Here is a 20,709-nt window from a genome sequence, read left to right as displayed (position 1 = left end):
TCAGACATGAAGGATATATGTACTGTAGATCATATTCAAGAAGGATATATTTACTGTAGATCATATACAAGAAGGATATATGTACTGTAGATCACAGACATGAAGGATATATGTACTGTAGATCACAGACATGAAGGATATATGTACTGTAGATCAGACATGAAGGATATATGTACTGTAGATCATATACAAGAAGGATATATTTACTGTAGATCACAGACATGAAGGATATATGTACTGTGGATCAGACATGAAGGATATATGTACTGTAGATCAGACATGAAGGATATATGTACTGTAGATCACAGACGTGAAGGATATATGTACTGTAGATCAGACATGAAGGATATATGTACTGTAGATCATATACAAGAAGGATATATTTACTGTAGATCACAGACATGAAGGATATATGTACTGTGGATCAGACATGAAGGATATATGTACTGTAGATCATATTCAAGAAGGATATATTTACTGTAGATCATATACAAGAAGGATATATGTACTGTAGATCACAGACATGAAGGATATATGTACTGTAGATCACAGACATGAAGGATATATGTACTGTAGATCAGACATGAAGGATATATGTACTGTAGATCATATACAAGAAGGATATATTTACTGTAGATCACAGACATGAAGGATATATGTACTGTGGATCAGACATGAAGGATATATGTACTGTAGATCAGACATGAAGGATATATGTACTGTAGATCACAGACATGAAGGATATATGTACTGTAGATCAGACATGAAGGATATATGTACTGTAGATCATATACAAGAAGGATATATGTACTGTAGATCACAGACATGAAGGATATATGTACTGTAGATCAGACATGAAGGATATATGTACTGTAGATTATATACAAGAAGGATATATGTACTGTAGATCACAGACATGAAGGATATATGTACTGTAGATCATATACAAGAAGGATATATGTACTGTAGATCATATACAAGAAGGATATATGTACTGTAGATCACAGACATGAAGGATATATGTACTGTAGATCACAGACATGAAGGATATATGTACTGTAGATCATATACAAGAAGGATATATGTACTGTAGATCACAGACATGAAGGATATATGTACTGTAGATCAGACAAGAAGGATATATGTACTGTAGATCACAGACATGAAGGATATATGTACTGTGAGATCAGGAAGGATATATGTACTGTAGATCAGACATGAAGGATATATGTACTGTAGATCATATACAAGAAGGATATATTTACTGTAGATCACAGAAATGAAGGATATATCTACTGTAGATCAGACATGAAGGATATATGTACTGTAGATTATATACAAGAAGGATATATGTACTGTAGATCACAGACATGAAGGATATATGTACTGTAGATCATATACAAGAAGGATATATTTACTGTAGATCACAGACATGAAGGATATATGTACTGTAGATCAGACATGAAGGATATATGTACTGTAGATCATATACATGAAGGATATATGTACTGTAGATCAGACATGAAGGATATATGTACTGTAGATCAGATACATGAAGGATATATGTACTGTAGATCATATACAAGAATGAAGGATATATGTACTGTAGATCATATACAAGAAGGATATATGTACTGTAGATCATATATGAAGGATATATGTACTGTAGATCACAGACATGAAGGATATATATGTACTGTAGATCAGACATGAAGGATATATGTACTGTAGATCAGACATGAAGGATATATGTACTGTAGATCATATACAAGAAGGATATATGTACTGTAGATCACAGACATGAAGGATATATGTACTGTAGATCACAGACATGAAGGATATATGTACTGTAGATCATATACAAGAAGGATATATGTACTGTAGATCACATACAAGAAGGATATATGTACTGTAGATCATATACAAGAAGGATATATGTACTGTAGATCACAGACATGAAGGATATATGTACTGTAGATCATATACAAGAAGGATATATGTACTGTAGATCATATACAAGAAGGATATATGTACTGTAGATCATATACAAGAAGGATATATGTACTGTAGATCATACACAAGAAGGATATATGTACTGTAGATCATATACATGAAGGATATATGTACTGTAGATTATATACCAGATGTACTGTAGATCACAGACATGAAGGATATATGTACTGTAGATCATATACAAGAAGGATATATGTACTGTAGATCACAGACATGAAGGATATATGTACTGTAGATCATATACAAGAAGGATATATGTACTGTAGATCACAGACATGAAGGATATATGTACTGTAGATCATATACATGAAGGGATATATGTACTGTAGATCATATACAAGAAGGATATATGTACTGTAGATCATATACAAGAAGGATATATGTACTGTAGATTATATACAAGAAGGATATATGTACTGTAGATTATATACAAGGATATATGTACTGTAGATCATGAACATGAAGGATATATGTACTGTAGATCACATACATGAAGGATATATGTACTGTAAGACAGAAGGATATATGTACTGTAGATCATATACAAGAAGGATATATGTACTGTAGATCATATACAAGAAGGATATATGTACTGTGGATCACAGACATGAAGGATATATGTACTGTAGATCACAGACATGAAGGATATATAGATCATACATGGAAGGATATATGTACTGTAGATTATATACAAGAAGGATATATGTACTGTAGATTATATACAAGAAGGATATATGTACTGTAGATCATATACATGAAGGATATATGTACTGTAGATCATACATGAAGGATATATGTACTGTAGATCATATACAAGAAGGATATATGTACTGTAGATCATACATAAGAAGGATATATGTACTGTAGATCATATACAAGAAGGATATATGTACTGTAGATCATATACAAGAAGGATATATGTACTGTAGATTATATACAAGAAGGATATATGTACTGTAGATCACAGACATGAAGGATATATGTACTGTAGATCATATACAAGAAGGATATATGTATGTACATATACAAGAAGGATATATGTAGGTACATGAAGGATATATGTACTGTAGATTATATACATATACAAGAAGGATATATGTACTGTAGATCACAGACATGAAGGATATATGTACTGTAGATAGATCTGTGATATACAAGATATATATGTACTGTAGATCATATATACAAAGAAGGATATATGTACTGTAGATTATATACAAGGATATATATGTACTGTAGATCAGACATGAAGGATATGTACAAGAAGGATATATGTACTGTAGATTATATACAAGGAAGGACAAGGGATATATGTATCCTGAGATCATCCAGACATGAAGGATATATGTACTGTAGATATATGTACTGTAGATCACAGAACATGAAGGATATATATGTACTGTAGATCATATACAAAGGAAAGGATATATGTACTGTAGATCATATACAAAGAAGGATATATGTACTGTAGATCACAGACATGAAGGATATATGTACTGTAGATCACAGACATGAAGGATATATGTACTGTAGATCATATACAAGAAGGATATATGTACTGTAGATCACAGACATGAAGGATATATGTACTGTAGATCATATACAAGAAGGATATATGACTAGATCATATACATAGAAGGATATATTTACTGTAGATCACAGACATGAAGGATATATGTACAGTGAAGGAGTACTGATCAGACATGAATGATATATGTACTGTAAGGATATATGTACAGACATGAAGGATATATGTACTGTAGATCATACATGAAAGGATATATGTACTGTAGATCAGATCATGTACTGTAGATCATATACAAGAAGGATATATGTACTGTAGATCACAGACATGAAGGATATATGGACATAAGGATATATGTACTGTAGATTATATACAAGAAGGATATATGTACTGTAGATCACAGACATGAAGGATATATGTACTGTAGATCATATACAAGAAGGATATATTTACTGTAGATCACAGACATGAAGGATATATGTACTGTAGATCAGACATGAAGGATATATGTACTGTAGATCAGACATGAAGGATATATGTACTGTAGATCAGACATGAAGGATATATGTACTGTAGATCATATACAAGAAGGATATATATACTGTAGATCATATACATGAAGGATATATGTACTGTAGATCATATACATGAAGGATATATGTACTGTAGATCATATACAAGAAGGATATATGTACTGTAGATCACACATGAAGGATATATGTACTGTAGATTATATACAAGAAGGATATATGTACTGTAGATCACAGACATGAAGGATATATGTACTGTAGATCATATACAAGAAGGATATATGTACTGTAGATCACAGACATGAAGGATATATGTACTGTAGATCACAGACATGAAGGATATATGTACTGTAGATTATATACAAGAAGGATATATGTACTGTAGATCACAAGGATATATGTACTGTAGAAGGATATATGTACTGTAGATCATACAAGACATGAAGGATATATGTACTGTAGATCATATACAAGAAGGATATATGTACTGTAGATCATATACAAGAAGGATATATGTACTGTAGATCATATACAAGAAGGATATATGTACTGTAGATCATATACAAGAAGGATATATGTACTGTAGATCACAGACATGAAGGATATATGTACTGTAGATTATATACAAGAAGGATATATGTACTGTAGATCACAGACATGAAGGATATATGTACTGTAGATCATATACAAGAAGGATATATGTACTGTAGATCACAGACATGAAGGATATATGTACTGTAGATTATATACAAGAAGGATATATGTACTGTAGATCACAGACATGAAGGATATATGTACTGTGGATCACAGACATGAAGGATATATGTACTGTAGATCATATACAAGAAGGATATATGTACTGTAGATTATATACAAGAAGGATATATGTACTGTAGATTATATACAAGAAGGATATATGTACTGTAGATTATATACAAGGATATATGTACTGTAGATCACAGACATGAAGGATATATGTACTGTAGATCATATACAAGATGGATATATGTACTGTAGATCACAGACATGAAGGATATATGTACTGTAGATCATATACAAGAAGGATATATGTACTGTAGATTATATACAAGAAGGATATATGTACTGTAGATTATATACATGAAGGATATATGTACTGTAGATCACAGACATGAAGGATATATGTACTGTAGATCAGACATGAAGGATATATGTACTGTAGATTATATACAAGAAGGATATATGTACTGTAGATCATATACAAGAAGGATATATGTACTGTAGATCACAGACATGAAGGATATATGTACTATGGATCACATACATGAGGTATGTACTGTAGATCAGACATGAAGGATATATGTACTATAGATCACAGATCTTAATATGTAATGTGAAAGACTTGATTTGTCCTTTTGTTCAGCAGATCACAGATATGAAGTCAGATGAACACTTCTCCGAGACTCTTCGGAACCTCCTTGACGACCACAAGAACAATGTCACGCTTCTAGCGGAGGGATTTGCAGAGTGTCGCAAACACATCAAGGTGAGCCAGTTAGCATTTGATTGAAGAATCAGTGATGTGAAGGTGAAGCATACTGCACTAGTAAATTGTGATTGAAAGAATCACTAATATCAGGAGGGGCTATAGCAACTGATTAAATGAATCCATTTCATCATGGCAAGACATAAATCACTTGAGTAAGGTGTTGGTTTAGTGAGAGGAAGGTGAAGGTCAAAATATGTCGAAGTTCAAGGTCAGCAGGTAGTCAAAGTTCGGGTTTTCATTAAACATGCTTACCGTATATTACCGTCTATAAGCCGACCCCATAGATAAGCCGACCCCCAAACTTGACCCTTAAAATCATTGTCAAAATGGTATGTTTCGTACATAAGCCGATCCACCGCGATGGGGTCCTAATCGCAACAAACACAGACCACAGACAACTGGCAGTTACTGATAATTATGACTTTGGTCCACATTATTCAAAGAATTCACAATTATAGTGCGTCTACTCACGCATCGAAATGAAGTGTGGTTGACAGAAAATGGATGATATATTTTGTTTTGCTAAATGTCATACTTATTGTAGCTGGACGATGTTAACATGTTAACAAACTGGCTTGCTTATTTTACCCCATTCCATGTGCGTACAACTTCCGCTTACCACGCTCTTGAGGGTACGTTTTTCTCCATCCGCGATAGCCCATTTCACATCATATTATCAACAATCACAAACTGATTACCGCCTCGTTTTCCTTGGACTGCTAGTTTACAGTTACTTCGTAAATATGTGTGGATTTAAATGGCTTGCTTATGTCACCCCATTCCATTTCCGTACAAGTTCCGCTTACCACTTTCATGAGGGTCCGTATAACCTTAGTGTTGATTATATATATTTTACATTCATAGAGCAAAACCTGTAATTAAAATTACACAATGCTAGGATATATTTCTTTGTGTTAAATAATAGTATTCTGTATTATATTTTACTGATGACTGCGTCAGATCTCATCCCATTATATTATTGTGCATGTTTGAACTTGATCGCTGGGAAACGTGTGGACAGCTGATTGCTATTTCCGGCTCAAATACACGTGGTAATCTCAATCCCTGCAAATGATACAATGCGCAGCAAAAACAACTTAGAACTTAAAAGGTAAATAATCTTGTCTAGTGATGTTTAATTGCAAATTTGATGTCTTTACTGACAAAGTTGTCTTCTGTTGTTTGTTCACGCAAAGTTTTCTTACCCCTGGAAAAAAGTTGGACGAAAAGCATAACCCATAGATAAGCCGACCCCCTTCTACAGACTGCTTTTTTGGGGTTCTCAAAATTCGGCTTATCTACGGTAATATACGGTATATCATTGTCACTTTCAGATTAATGGCTACCTATACAAGTATGACACGTAGTATTTGTGTGGAACGTTGTGATGTCACTGAAGTAAAGGCCTTAGACTGCATACATTTCAGCATTCCATCTACCTGAGGCTGACATTCTGTAATGTAACTGAATTCCTGTTTGACCCAGCTCACTCACTCACTCACTGATGGATTGTATTTCAGGATGAGGCCCTTATCAAAAGTTTCCTGGACAAGACGCTGACGTCTCGCCTGGGGATTCGAATGTTGGCAGAGCATCACCTCTCACTCCACTTGGAAAGGGTCAGTGTTTCAGTGTTTTCCTAGTGTTACGGCCTCATGCTGGTGTTACATCGATAGTCATACTCAGGCTATTGTCTAGCTTTGGAGGGCAGAACTTGACATTTGGAATCTTTGGTAAGGTCAGTTCAGTGTTTTCTTAGGACTTTGTTTAGACAGAATGTAATTTTGAGGATAATACTTTGAAATCAGTTTCTTTTTAGAACAGAATTAAGTATTCAATGTAATCAGTTAAGATCATGAATATTCAATTAATTAAAAATATTTTATTTAATTATTGTTGATACATTTTTATAACATTTCTAAATGTTAGTTCTAAAATAGTCCTATGAAAATACTGTTCCTGACATGTTAGGATGTAGGAAAGTTTCAGCTGATCTGACACAGTTAGATTATCTGTACTATACCATGTTGTTGTCATCCATCCATCCATAGTCATACGTCTTTGTTCAAGGGGCAGTGGAGTAGCCTAGTGGTTAAGGCGTTCGCTCATCACAATGAAGACCCTGGTTTGATTCCCCACATGTGCACATTGTGTGAAGCCCATTTCTGGTGTCCCCTGCCGTGATATTGATGGAATATTGCTAAAAGCAGTGTAAAACCCAACTCACTCACTCTGTTTATAGTTGAACATGTTTGGAAAGGTCGTTTTCTTTGGTGATGCATACACTTTGCCCCTGCCAGTTCAGGTGGTCCTTGTTCTCGTAACCCCTTCTTAGGGAAGGTTCTTCTCAATATTATTCAGGACGCAGGTGGCCCATTAGGCCATGCAGGGTTACTTCCCTTATTTGTGCCAGAATCCTATTATTGTGGGTTCAAGATCCCAGACTTGACCAGACTATGATTCTTGGCTAATCAGCACCATACCCCGGGTTGTGGTATCATCCAAGCTGTAATCACTTGGGATTTCAAAGTACCTCCAGTTGTGATGAAATTAAAACATTTTTCAAAGAAGTATTATCCCCAACGAAACACACACAGTCATTCTAAAGGCACAGGTCACACAGTTGATTGTTTCCTGGTTTGGATTCACCATACTGGCAAACAAGGATGAGTTGGACAGGCGCAGAGAACTCGTTTACGAGAAGTAGGCGGTGCACGGCAATGAGCAGACCCATGTGGTTTGTGTAAGGTAGAGCAGATGTAGGCCAGTGCATGTGCATTGCATGACGATGGAATTGATTCCGCATGTAGCTGCACACGCCTTGCTCATAAGACTCTAACGTCAGTGTAGCAAGTCGCACTTCACTTGATCGCGGACAACCTGGGGCCACTTCGCTAACAATGGCAAGCGCCAGTGGGCGGCACTCATACATGCTAATACGGGTCAGTTGTCAGGTCGGTGCTCAACTTATCTGTGACGTGGGTGATTGCGTGTCTTCATGTTACCATCATGTAGATGTCATTCATGTTATCAATCACTGGTTTACAGATCCAGACTTATTCCCTCTCTCTCCTGTATTAGTTGATTCTGACTGAAGCTGTGTGTTACTATAATTGATGGTTTGGTCCTTGCCTGCGAATGCTGTCGCCATCACTGATGGTTTGGTCCTAGCTAGTGAAGTATGTCGCCATCACTGATGGTTTGATCCTTGCCTGCGAATGCTGTCGCCATCACTGATGGTTTGGTCCTAGCTAGTGAAGTATGTCGCCATCACTGATGGTTTGATCCTTGCCTGCGAATGATGTCGCCATCACTGATGGTTTGGTCCTAGCTAGTGAAGTATGTCGCCATCACTGATGGTTTGGTCCTGGCTAGTGAAATCTTGTCGCCATCACCGATGGTTTGGTCCTGACTAGTGAAGTCTTGTCCACGATATTTTATGGATTAAACTTCTTTTTAATTTCTCTCACAACGTCTCGAGACCATTCCAGGTCCCTTCATCAAGTGAAGTCTTGTCGCCATCACTGATGGTTTGGTCCTGGCTAGTGATGTATGTCGCCATCACTGATGGTTTGGTCCTGGCTAGTGAAGTCTTGTCGCCATCACTGATGGTTTGGTCCTAGCTAGTGAAGTCTGTAGCCATCACTGATGGTTTGGTCCTAGCTAGTGAAGTCTGTAGCCATCACTGATGGTTTGGTCCTGGCTAGTGAAGTCTGTAGCCATCACTGATGGTTTGGTCCTAGCTAGTGAAGTCTGTAGCCATCACTGATGGTTTGGTCCTAGCTAGTGAAGTCTGTAGCCATCACTGATGGTTTGGTCATGGCTAGTGAAGTATGTCGCCATCACTGATGGTTTGGTCCTGGCTAGCCATCACTGATGGTTTGGTCCTAGCTAGTGAAGTCTGTAGCCATCACTGATGGTTTGGTCCTGGCTAGTGAAGTCTGTAGCCATCACTGATGGTTTGGTCCTAGCTAGTGAAGTCTGTAGCCATCACTGATGGTTTGGTCCTAGCTAGTGAAGTCTGTAGCCATCACTGATGGTTTGGTCCTGGCTAGTGAAGTCTGTCGCCATCACTGATGGTTTGGTCCTGGCTAGAGAAGTATGTCGCCATCACTGATGGTTTGGTCCTGGCTAGTGAAGTATGTCGCCATCACTGATGGTTTGGTCCTGGCTAGTGAAGTCTGTAGCCATCACTGATGGTTTGGTCCTGGCTAGTGAAGTCTTGTCGCCATCACTGATGGTTTGGTCCTGGCTAGTGAAGTCTTGTCGCCATCACTGATGGTTTGGTCCTGGCTAGTGAAGTCTTGTCGCCATCACTGGTGATTCTAGCTATGTGTATGGCATCATCAGTGATTGACAGTCGACAGTTGGAAGTTGTGTGATTTGTGGTTTGCCATAGTAGGATTTCCAACATGGTAGTTATTTGTGTTAGCACTGTATTATTGCAGCTGCTAAAGAACTGAAGTTATTGTTTGAAAGTTAATATGTAGCTGTGTCTGTGTTGCTAGGATACACACACCACCACCCATCCCCTCTTCACCCTGTTTCTGTTATGCTGGTTGTAAGAAGTGTAGGTGAGCTGCTGAACCTGAAGCACATGTTCCAACATGACAAAGTTTTCACTGAAAAATACAAAGTCTGTACATACTTAACACAGCAAGTTAAGGATCATTAATATTTTGGGGAATATTGTTACGAAATTGTTTTAGGTCTTCACTACAAACCAATGTTCCCCAAAATATTCATAAACTCTGACTTTTGTTAAGTGTATATTTAAATATGTTCATGAGGTCATAATATAAAAAAATAAGTTACATTCACAGCCATTACATACCTCCAAATATAAGAATATTTCTGGTTGAATTCTGTTTAAAACACTGGGAGATTGTACTCCACCATGGCACCATGAGATTGCCAGAGCTGTACTACATGCATGTCCGTATGTCTACCATGACTGCATGTTCTGCCCCCAATATGCTAGATAACATGTATTCTCCACAGCCAAACCATGTGGGCATCATCAACGTTGGTTTCTCGCCGAGAAAGCTTATTGAAAAGAAAGCCGAATTTGTAAGGTAAGCTTACGGGATGGAGAGGCAGGTGCTTGTTCACATTTCTCCTTTGTCAGCTGCAGTAGTGGTAGAAACTATCTCTAGACGAGACCGTGTAGGTTGTGTAAGTTCTTTGGTATGTTAGTATTCCAGCATCTTTGATAATGACCTTTACATTCATCCTATTTATACCTGATTATGACTCACACATGCAGCATGATATTAAACATTCAGGGTGTTACACCCACAGGTTGTAGAGTCTGGAACATTCCAGATACCATTCATAACACAGTTATGGCGATATTTCACTGATACGCGGATTTCCCGGGATTTTATTTCAAATTGACCAATTCTGTAAATCTTCTCAACCCCCATTCGAAGTTTTCAGCTGACGATAGATTTTCCTGTAGCCATCCCTGATAACAGATCACAGGTTGTAGAATCTTGGACATTCCCAGATCAATTTCTTTAATAACAGATCTTAGCTCTGATATACCTGTCTTCTTGAAGATCTGACAAAAACTATCAGTCATTGAGTCTAGACATATGTAAATTTCTTGTACAACTGAAATGAGTCTTGTGGATGGTGAATCAGTCGGTTGCCTCAAGGGGATAATACATGAGTGGATACTCTGGAACAATATGGGTCCCAAGGACCTCTATTGCTGATAAATAGCAAATCTCCCTTCGAGGTAGTCCTAGTGTTTGTGTCAGTCTGAAGCTGATTATAATACACACATTACTTTCTCGTGTATACTGCACACAGATGTATACTCATTAATGCACTTTACTGAGAAAGTGTGTTCCCAAATATAACATGTCATATGGTGCACCCCATACTCATGTTGCATGCACTTTTAATGCACCGCACATACTTGGGTACAAGTCTAATATGTATTTGACTTCAATATTTTTAACATTTGTGGAGGTAGCTAAATGCAGAGTGACCATTTTCTGCGTTTAGCACTGTATATAACAAACAAAACATGTATAGCCATCACAAAGCAAATTCTTACAAGTAAATGCTTGAAAAATAATAACTCCACAAACTTCTTTTTTAGTGTCTTTCAGTGGCATTTAGAAGTTGTACATTGATGTCCAAGATATTTTTATGGATTAAACTTCTTTTTTAATTTCTCTCACAACGTTTCGAGACCATTCCAGGTCCCTTCATCAGGTGAACTGGCAGTTAGGACTATGACGTCGTCACTATGACGTCATAACTGAGTTATGACGTCACAATGCAAGTGACATCACAGTACACTAGGGAGAGTACTGTATAAGTGAGTTTGAAGAGTTAATTACATAATGATGAAATTCATGCTAATACACAACAACTGCTAATAACACAAAGGTTCCTTGATAGCAGGCTTTCCAAAAAGAATAGTAGACTCGTTTTTTCTTGTATCTAAAGTTCATCAAAAGTTCATCAAAAGTTAATCAAGAGGTCCCACTTATACAGTACTCTCCCTAGTGTACTGTGATGTCACTTGCATTGTGACGTCATAACTCAGTTATGACGTCATAGTGACGACGTCATAGTCCTAACTGCCAGTTCACCTGATGAAGGGACCTGGAATGGTCTCGAAACGTTGTGAGAGAAATTAAAAAAGAAGTTTAATCCATAAAAATATCTTGGATACTTTTTTAGTCATTAAAACCAAAAATGTATTGTCCTTTAAAATGTATTGTCGTTGAGGACAATAAGACAAGAACCATCAGCCAGTCAAGAATCAGTAGTCTGTGAGTTAGCTGAATGGGAATATAGATTGCTTGGTTAGACAGTCTCATGCCATGAAATTACTTGCTGTTTATTGATTATTAATTGCTGTCTTTTGTATATTGTGTTGTCAAAAACTACTCCATACGGGCTCAGGTGATTGTGGTGCTTGGGAAGATTTTGAAAGTACATGTAGATAGCTTGGTTTTAATTTCCCGGTGGTGATTTCAGCACAGAAAACTTCCATGTTTGTAGCAATTGACCAGAAAGAAGAATACAGGTTGTTGTGTGGTTGTTGTGTGTTGCCAGGACTTATGTCAATGTTCACCAGTGACAGAGTTGTTACTTGAACCAACCTGTTCAAATCTGGATGATACTGGAAATAGCTAGATGTATCTGGAAGTAGCTAGATGTATCTGGAAGTAGCTGGATGTAGCAGGACTTGCTACCATGAATGTTAAATATCTGGAATGTCACTGAAATGTTTTGGGGAAATATCACTATACTCATCTCCCCATCATCTCTGGCAACTAGAAACTTGTAAATATATTTTCATTAGCCATGTATTCCATGTGCTTAAACACAGCTGGACTGGAAACACTTCTGTTCTCAAACTTTTGGGCAAGAAAAAAATCATTGCAGTTTTGTTGCAAATATCAGTTTTCCTAGACTTGTTAGGTCAAGTCCTAAGAGAAGAAATATTTCATTTTAGAATGTATTTATAAGTGTTGAAAGTGTGGAAATTATGTGCTCTGTAGTCGGATTTCAAAACAAAAATATTTTGAGTTGTGACGTTTCATGATGTTTTGCAGCTATATGGATACGTCAGGAAGCAGTCAGTCTTAAAGCTTTCCTCATATGGTTAACCCTACAACAATAACATGGAATAAGTTGCTGAGTGTGTGAAAGGACCTGTGATCTTGACATTGTGAATCGTGAAAATACCATTGTAACAAGCTTTTAAGTGTAACATCCTGTTTGATATACCAACAGTACTTTCTACATTAATTAGATCAATTAAAACAAAAAACTGGAATTTGTAGAAATTCATGTTCTGTCAACGTTTGTAAGCGTTAGATTTACACACGTCTTGTAGTTGGTTTGATATGTACTCATGGAAATAAATAAGGGAACACCTGAAAGTACAAGTTTTCCTTTATTCTTTTCGAGAATTTCACCCACAGTGCAGTACAAAGCTTGTGAAAAAACCTGGAAAAGAATAAAGGAACACTTGTACTTTCAGGTGTTCCCTTATTTGTTTCCATGAGTATATTTCAAATGGAACTGTCAGCATATAATAACAAGTTAACATTACCATTAAATTTGATCATTTGTTAGACTTTTCTTTTCAATCTGTTTTTGACAACATTCTTCAAAGTTGACTGTTGAGGTGGGACATCAAACATCCAGACACCCACGTCCCTCACCCCCAACCTCGTCCCTCACCCCCAACCAAAACTTGAATAGTCTTGCGTCACACACCCAGTGTAGATCATTCATTTTAAATATAATTTTGGTGACATCAGATATTAATTCAATTGTATCATTAGATAAAATTCACTCCAGGTGTTTTTGAATATAATTCACTATACAGTTGTCACAATTTTCCGATTATTTATGTCGCATTTTAAAGTTAATTTTGTCAATTTTTGGATTAAGTATGCCCAAAGTTATTAATATCTGCAAAGTTGCCATTCTGAGTGTGCTTGCCCCACAAATTACCTCACAGCTATTCATAAGATAGTACTAAAACTTTCATAGTAATTATAAATAATAATAAATTTCCTTGTAAACACAGCCCTTTGCCCTGTCCAATGTTTTAGAGTTACCTCCCCTCAAGGAGACTTTTTACCTCCACCACTGCACATGAATCTGGTCTGAGGCTTGTCTGCACTCGTCACTGAGACATACTCCTTCCTGATATATATGTTACTAAGTTTTTGAATGTAACAAAGAAACAGAAACCAGTACTGTAACTGAAAGAAATAATCTCCTATCACTGGACAGGGCTCGATTTAGTGCTTTGTTACTCGCACTGGTGCAACCCAATATTACAAAGTGCAACCTAGTTATTAGTCTAACTTGCACCAGTTGCAAGTCAATTTTTGAGTGGGTAAACTTCTGAATAGAAATCTAAATAATTTAGCACATGTCTTTCATTACATGTATATTGCAACAAAAGCATTGCAACTGGAATTTGGCTGGTGCAACTAGGTCTTTATCTTAGGTTGCACCTGGTGCAAGTAGGTTAACATCTGTTAAATCAACCCTTGTGGACCCCTGCAGGATTCATTTTTAGAATAAATCCTCATCGACCTGCCGTGGACTGGGTGCTCAGTCTCAGTGGTGCAGTTGGTAGCCATGGATTGTTCACATAATGTCAATCACTGTTTGTTGTCGGGTCCAGACTCAAGTATTGGCAAGCCTCTTCTATATTGCTGGAATACTGGGGAGTACAACAAACATATGCATTAAACAACAAACAAAGCAGGCAAAATTATTAAAAAAACAACAACTTATTAATGTGGTTTGAAACTTCAAGTCCATTCAGTAGAATGTGCAGCATGTTGCACCACTATTATGTCTTTGTTTTACATGAACACCTCTTCTCTAAACATGCAGCATATGTTCACATATATATATATACAATAAAAATAAATTTATTATTCACAGCATAGAATTACGTATTTGTATGGATGTATGTATTCGTGTAACTTAATCAGAAGATATTTTCATTCATTGTAATTCTAACCGTAGAGCCAATATCTTTTGCCATTGTGATCATGTAAATATATAGTATGTGATAAATGAAACTAGTGCAGTGTGAGATTATAACTAATGATTGCAACAGTTGTTTTGTAATGGTGAAGGAGAGTATGGTGTGGTCTGTGTTGGGTGATTAACACAGACAGAGCAAATGTTTTCTGGAAGTGTAGATCTTGGAGGCCTGGATAAACATTTTAGATTTGCATAAACTGGGCTTTCTTGCAACATTAAGCTAACAAGTCATGATATTACTTGCATACTGTTCAAAGTGGCATTTAACTCAACTCACTCACTCACTCGGGCGGTCTACTTGCAATCATTGATGAAACTAACACATTATAGCCTGGTTGATATAACCACGAATTGTTAACAACCTGGGGAGTAACTTCCATATCGGCAGATAGAACTGACATTCAGTATCCATGCCTTTGTCCCAGAGCCTTTTGCAACTCATCACTGACCTCATCATATTGTGACTGAACTGAGTGGACATCAAGAATGTTTCAGAGCATGAGGAGTCACATCAACATGCCCTGCATGGTCTAGAGATTACTTGTGTTTGAGGAGACTTAGTTTGAATGCTTTTTTAGTACGAGACAGTGACAGAGATTACAGTGACATCTAGAGTTACAGTGACATCCTATTTACAGCTACAGTGACATCCCTTAGTTACAGTGACATGTTAGTTGAGCGACACTCCTAAAGTTACTCAAACAATGCCCTAGTTAGGTGACACCATTAGTTACACTGATATAACTCTAGTTACAGACACCTGTGTTACAGCCATGACACCCTAGTTACAGCAGTAGTTACAGTGACACAAGTTACAGCTGCCATCCTAGTGCGCAAATGACATGAGGCTTTTACAGTGGATGTTTCATGCTTGAAATGAAGCGAGTTCAGCAAACAAAACAATATGGCCATGTTTCACCCAGTCCCAGAATCCATAGTCTAAAGCCTGAGACTAGTAAAATCTCTTGTGTACCAGTCCATACACTAATGCTATATTCTTCTGAGAATTCTGTTGACATACTGGGAAGTGGACTCAAAATATTTTCAGCCCAGACTGCATGTATGGAAAGTGAATACTACAAGGTAGTGAGGGTACAGTGAATCCGTAGTCAGGCTTGTTGTGTGTTCCTGTTGAGTCACACAAGTCGAGCATGTTTTGACACAGCTTTCTTTTTTCAGGGATGTGTGTATTGCCAAGTTTGGCAAAGCGCCTCACGTGAAACTGAACGGTCATCTGAATGCTACGTTCCCCTACATCGCACCTCCCTTGGACTACATCCTGACTGAACTCATCAAGAATGCTATGAGGTGAGACACCAACACTGATAGAGATTACTTTGTTTTTATGGATATTTTTATACCTTAGCCCTTTTTGGACTTTGGCAGATATTCATGGTGAAGTTGCCAAGATATGGAAATGAGATGAGGCTTTTCAGTGGATGTTTCATGAGAGGGAAATGAAAGCGATTCTCAAACAAAACAATATGGCCATGTTTCACCAGAGTGGTGAATATCTGAGATCTCGAGCCATTCCAGCTATTCTCTCACGTCAAGCTGCTGTGCCAGGCTATAACCTGAATACTGTTCAAAGCCGTGTCAAACTTGGTTTCAGGGTAAATGTCGAGCCATATCCTCATGCCTTGCACCCAACTCATCGGCTGACTCCCTCATCATCCAGTTAGAACTTCAGCAACTGTTGTTTATCACTATGTTTCAGAGCAACTGTGGAGTCACATCTTGATGCCCTGCATGGTCTCCCAGACATCTACATCACCGTGGCCTGCAGTGAGGAGGACTTTGTCATCAGGTACGTCATCTTTACAGTGACATTAGTAACAGAGACAAAATAGTTGCAGTGACGCCCTAGTTACAGTGACACCCAAGTTACAGTGACATCCTAGTTACAGCAACACCCTAGTTACAGTGACATCTTAGTTACAGTGACACCTTTGTTACAGTGACATCCTAGTTACAGCAACACCCTAGTTACAGCGACACCTTTGTTACAGTGACACCCTAGTTACCATGACACCCTAGTTACAGCGACACATAGTTACAGTGACACCCTAGTTACAGTGACACCCTAGTTACAGCGACACATAGTTACAGTGACACCCTAGTTACAGTGACACCCTAGTTACAGTGACACTAGTTACAGCGACACCCTAGTTACAGCGACACCCTAGTAACAGCGACACCCAAGTTACAGCGACACCTTTGTTACAGCAACATCCTAGTTACAGCGGCACTAGTTACAGCGACACACTAGTTACAGGGACACCCTAGTTACAGGGACAACCTAGTTACGGCGACACCCTAGTTACAGGGACACCCTAGTTACAGCGACACACTAGTTACAGGGACACCCTAGTTACAGGGACACCCTAGTTACGGCGACACCCTAGTTCCGGCGACACACTAGTTACGGCGACACACTAGTTACGGCGACACACTAGTTACAGCGACAAACTAGTTACAGCGACACCTTAGTTACAGCGACATCCTAGTAACAGCGACATCCTAGTTACAGCGACAACCTAGTTACAGTGACATCCTAGTTACCATGGCACAGTTAGTGACACCCTAGTTACAATGACACTAGTTACAGCGACACACTAGTTACAGCGACACACTAGTTACAGCGACACCCTAGTTACAGCGACACCCTAGTTACAGTGACATCCTAGTTACAGTGACATCCTAGTTAGTGACACCCTAGTTAGTGACACCCTAGTTACAGTGACACCCTAGTGACAGCGACACCTTTGTTACAGTGACACCCTATTTACAGTGACACCCTAGTTACAGTGACATCCTAGTTACAGTGACACCTTTGTTACAGTGACATCCTAGTTAGTGACACCCTAGTTACAGTGACACCCTAGTTACAGTGACACCCTAGTTACAGTGACACCTTTGTTACAGTGACATCCTAGTTAGTGACACCCTAGTTACAGTGACCTAGTTACAGTGAAACCCTAGTTACAGTGACACCCTAGTTACAGTGACATCCTAGTTACAGTGACACCTTTGTTACAGTGACATCCTAGTTACAGTGACATCCTAGTTGCCATGACACAGTTAGTGACACCCTAGTTACAATGACACTAGTTACAGCGACACACTAGTTACAGCGACACACTAGTTACAGTGACACCCTAGTTACCATGACACCCTAGTTACAATGACACTAGTTACAGCGACACACTAGTTACAGCGACACCCTAGTTACAGCGACACCCTAGTTACAGTGACACCCTAGTTACCATGACACAGTGACACCCTAGTTACAATGACACTAGTTACAGCAACACCCTAATTACAGCGACACTCTAGTTACAGCGACACCCTAGTTACAGCGACACCCTAGTTACAGCAACACCCTAGTTACAGTGACACACTAGTTACAGCGACACCCTAGTTACAGTGACACCCTAGTTTCATTTACACCTAGTTACAGTGGCACCCTAGTTACAGTGGCACCCTAGTTACAGTGATACATCCTAGTTGCAGTGACACCCTAGTTACAGTGGCAGCATATTGACAGTGGCACCCTAGTTACAGTGAGACATCCTAGTTACAGTGACACCCTAGTTACAGTGGCACCCTAGTTACAGTGGCACCCTAGTTACAGTGATACATCCTAGTTGCAGTGACACCCTAGTTACAGTGGCAGCATATTGACAGTGACACCCTAGTTACAGTGGCACCCTAGTTACAGTGAGACATCCTAGTTACAGTGACACCCTAGTTACAGTAACATGTACTTACAGTGGCACCTATTGACAGTGACACCTTAGTTACTTGTCAGCAGTAACGTGCTGCAGTAGGCAGGTGGTATGAGGTATGAATACATCGGATGTTTTCAATGCCTTGTCATCTGGCCCTAGCTGATTTCAACACAAAACATCTGGACTGCCTGGTCCTGAATGTACAAGCCTCAGTCATATAGCTAGAATATTATAGTGTAGAACAACAAACAATACATCTAACCTGTTGACTACTGTTACTATAGCTGTTAGACTAATTGGGCTTTGTGTAGTGGTGTCAGTGTTTGGTAGCCTGTGGCTTCAGTATTCATCATTTATCTAGCAAACAGGTGAGATTGGTTTTCCTGCTGGCCCTCTGGCATGGGGCAGCCAAGAATAATGTTGGGCTTATTATCATGTGATCTTGTTTGGCCAGTTAGTCATTCTAGTCACTTTTTAATAAATTTTATGAAATTATGAAATGTAAAAAAAATGAATATTTTATGTTGGAAAACTAAACTTTCATCTGCTGGCTGTGCTTGACAAGGAAAGTTCTGTGTCAGTTATATCACAGGCTGCCAATATGAACTTTCCTGAAGATCAGATTGTCTCCCTTTGATGCTGTTTGCGGTTTGTAGGAGGCGTTCATGGAAAACAATGTCCTTGTTTGAAACAAGGTTTCATGGCCACTACCTGCCCCTTCGGCAGCTCAGTACAAATGGCCCTGAGACTTTCTTAACTTGTGGACTTAAGTGTTTTCAACTCGTCGCTCTGACAGTTTCTGGATTGGTAGACTAGACACAGGTAAATCGGAATCAGTTCACATCCATCCACATCTTAACAGAGTAGTTGAGTGGACTGGAAGAAGATATACACACTGACAGTCCAGCAACAGTGAGATTATTATCTCTGTTTCCAAATAGCCTAGCCAGGTTGCTGGGGCAGTGGGGTAGCCTAGTGGTTAAAGCGTTCGCTCGTCACTCCAAAGACCCGGGTTTGATTCCCCACATGGGTACAGTGTGTGAAGCCAATTTCTGATGTCCCCCGCCATGATATTACTGGAATATAGCTAAAAGCTGCGTAAAACTAAATTCACTCACTCACTAGCCAGGTTGCTGCTGCAGAACATCTCAGAATAACTGTTCAGTAATGCATGGTAAATCTACATCAAACTGTTTTTGGCTTTTTGATACAGTCTGTATCATTAATGGCCCAAGGCTAGTTGTCCTTTTACTATACAAATATGTTGTTCGTGGATATTATCATATTCATAGAAGCTTTTTGCCTCAAGATATTGTCATGATCATACTTACATGTACATGATTTAAATTTGCTTTTTAGAACATGAATATTGATATATAACAGATGTGCATGTAGAACTTACATTTTGAGTAATCACTTGTGTCTGTAGGTGTAGTGGGTGGTACAGTGGCATAAGGTGCTGTAGTTCACTGATCAGAGTGGTGTCCCTTAGCAAGGCCAGGAGCTGGTCCTGATTTCTCAAAACAATCTTAAGTCTGAGTTTTGACTTAATTTGAGAAAACGCAGGAAAATGCATTTCCCAGCATTAATTGAAATCGGTATAAAACTCAAACTTAGTAGACAATTTGAGTTTGGTGGATAGATTACTTAATTTGTTTAGGCTTTTATATTTTAAAAGTGCAGTTGAGTTAAAAATTCAGCTGTTTCAAATTGTTAAACTCAGTTTTAAATTTGAGTAAAAAGTTAAGATTGTTTCGAGAAATCTGGGCCAGGTGTGTGTTCATATCTCAGACACTTAACAATGATTTGATCCAGATCTGTCAGCACTTGTCC

At 38.3% G+C, this 20,709-nt stretch overlaps 1 protein-coding gene across 1 annotated transcript in view; it reads left to right on the top strand.

The window, feature by feature from the left end:
- LOC124254155 (3-methyl-2-oxobutanoate dehydrogenase [lipoamide] kinase, mitochondrial-like) overlaps positions 1 to 20,709 on the top strand; it is a 64,431-nt gene that overhangs the window by 26,791 nt on the left and 16,931 nt on the right. The window contains 5 exon segments of the mRNA XM_046688029.1: positions 5,474 to 5,593; positions 7,117 to 7,215; positions 10,598 to 10,671; positions 16,325 to 16,453; positions 16,863 to 16,952. Coding sequence (XP_046543985.1) covers positions 5,474 to 5,593; positions 7,117 to 7,215; positions 10,598 to 10,671; positions 16,325 to 16,453; positions 16,863 to 16,952 — 512 coding nt within the window.

Source organism: Haliotis rubra, unplaced genomic scaffold (assembly GCF_003918875.1).
Source record: "Haliotis rubra isolate DU_JTF1 unplaced genomic scaffold, ASM391887v1 Scf567, whole genome shotgun sequence".
Lineage (NCBI taxonomy): Eukaryota > Metazoa > Mollusca > Gastropoda > Lepetellida > Haliotidae > Haliotis > Haliotis rubra.
This window is presented reverse-complemented; position numbering and strand designations above follow the sequence as displayed.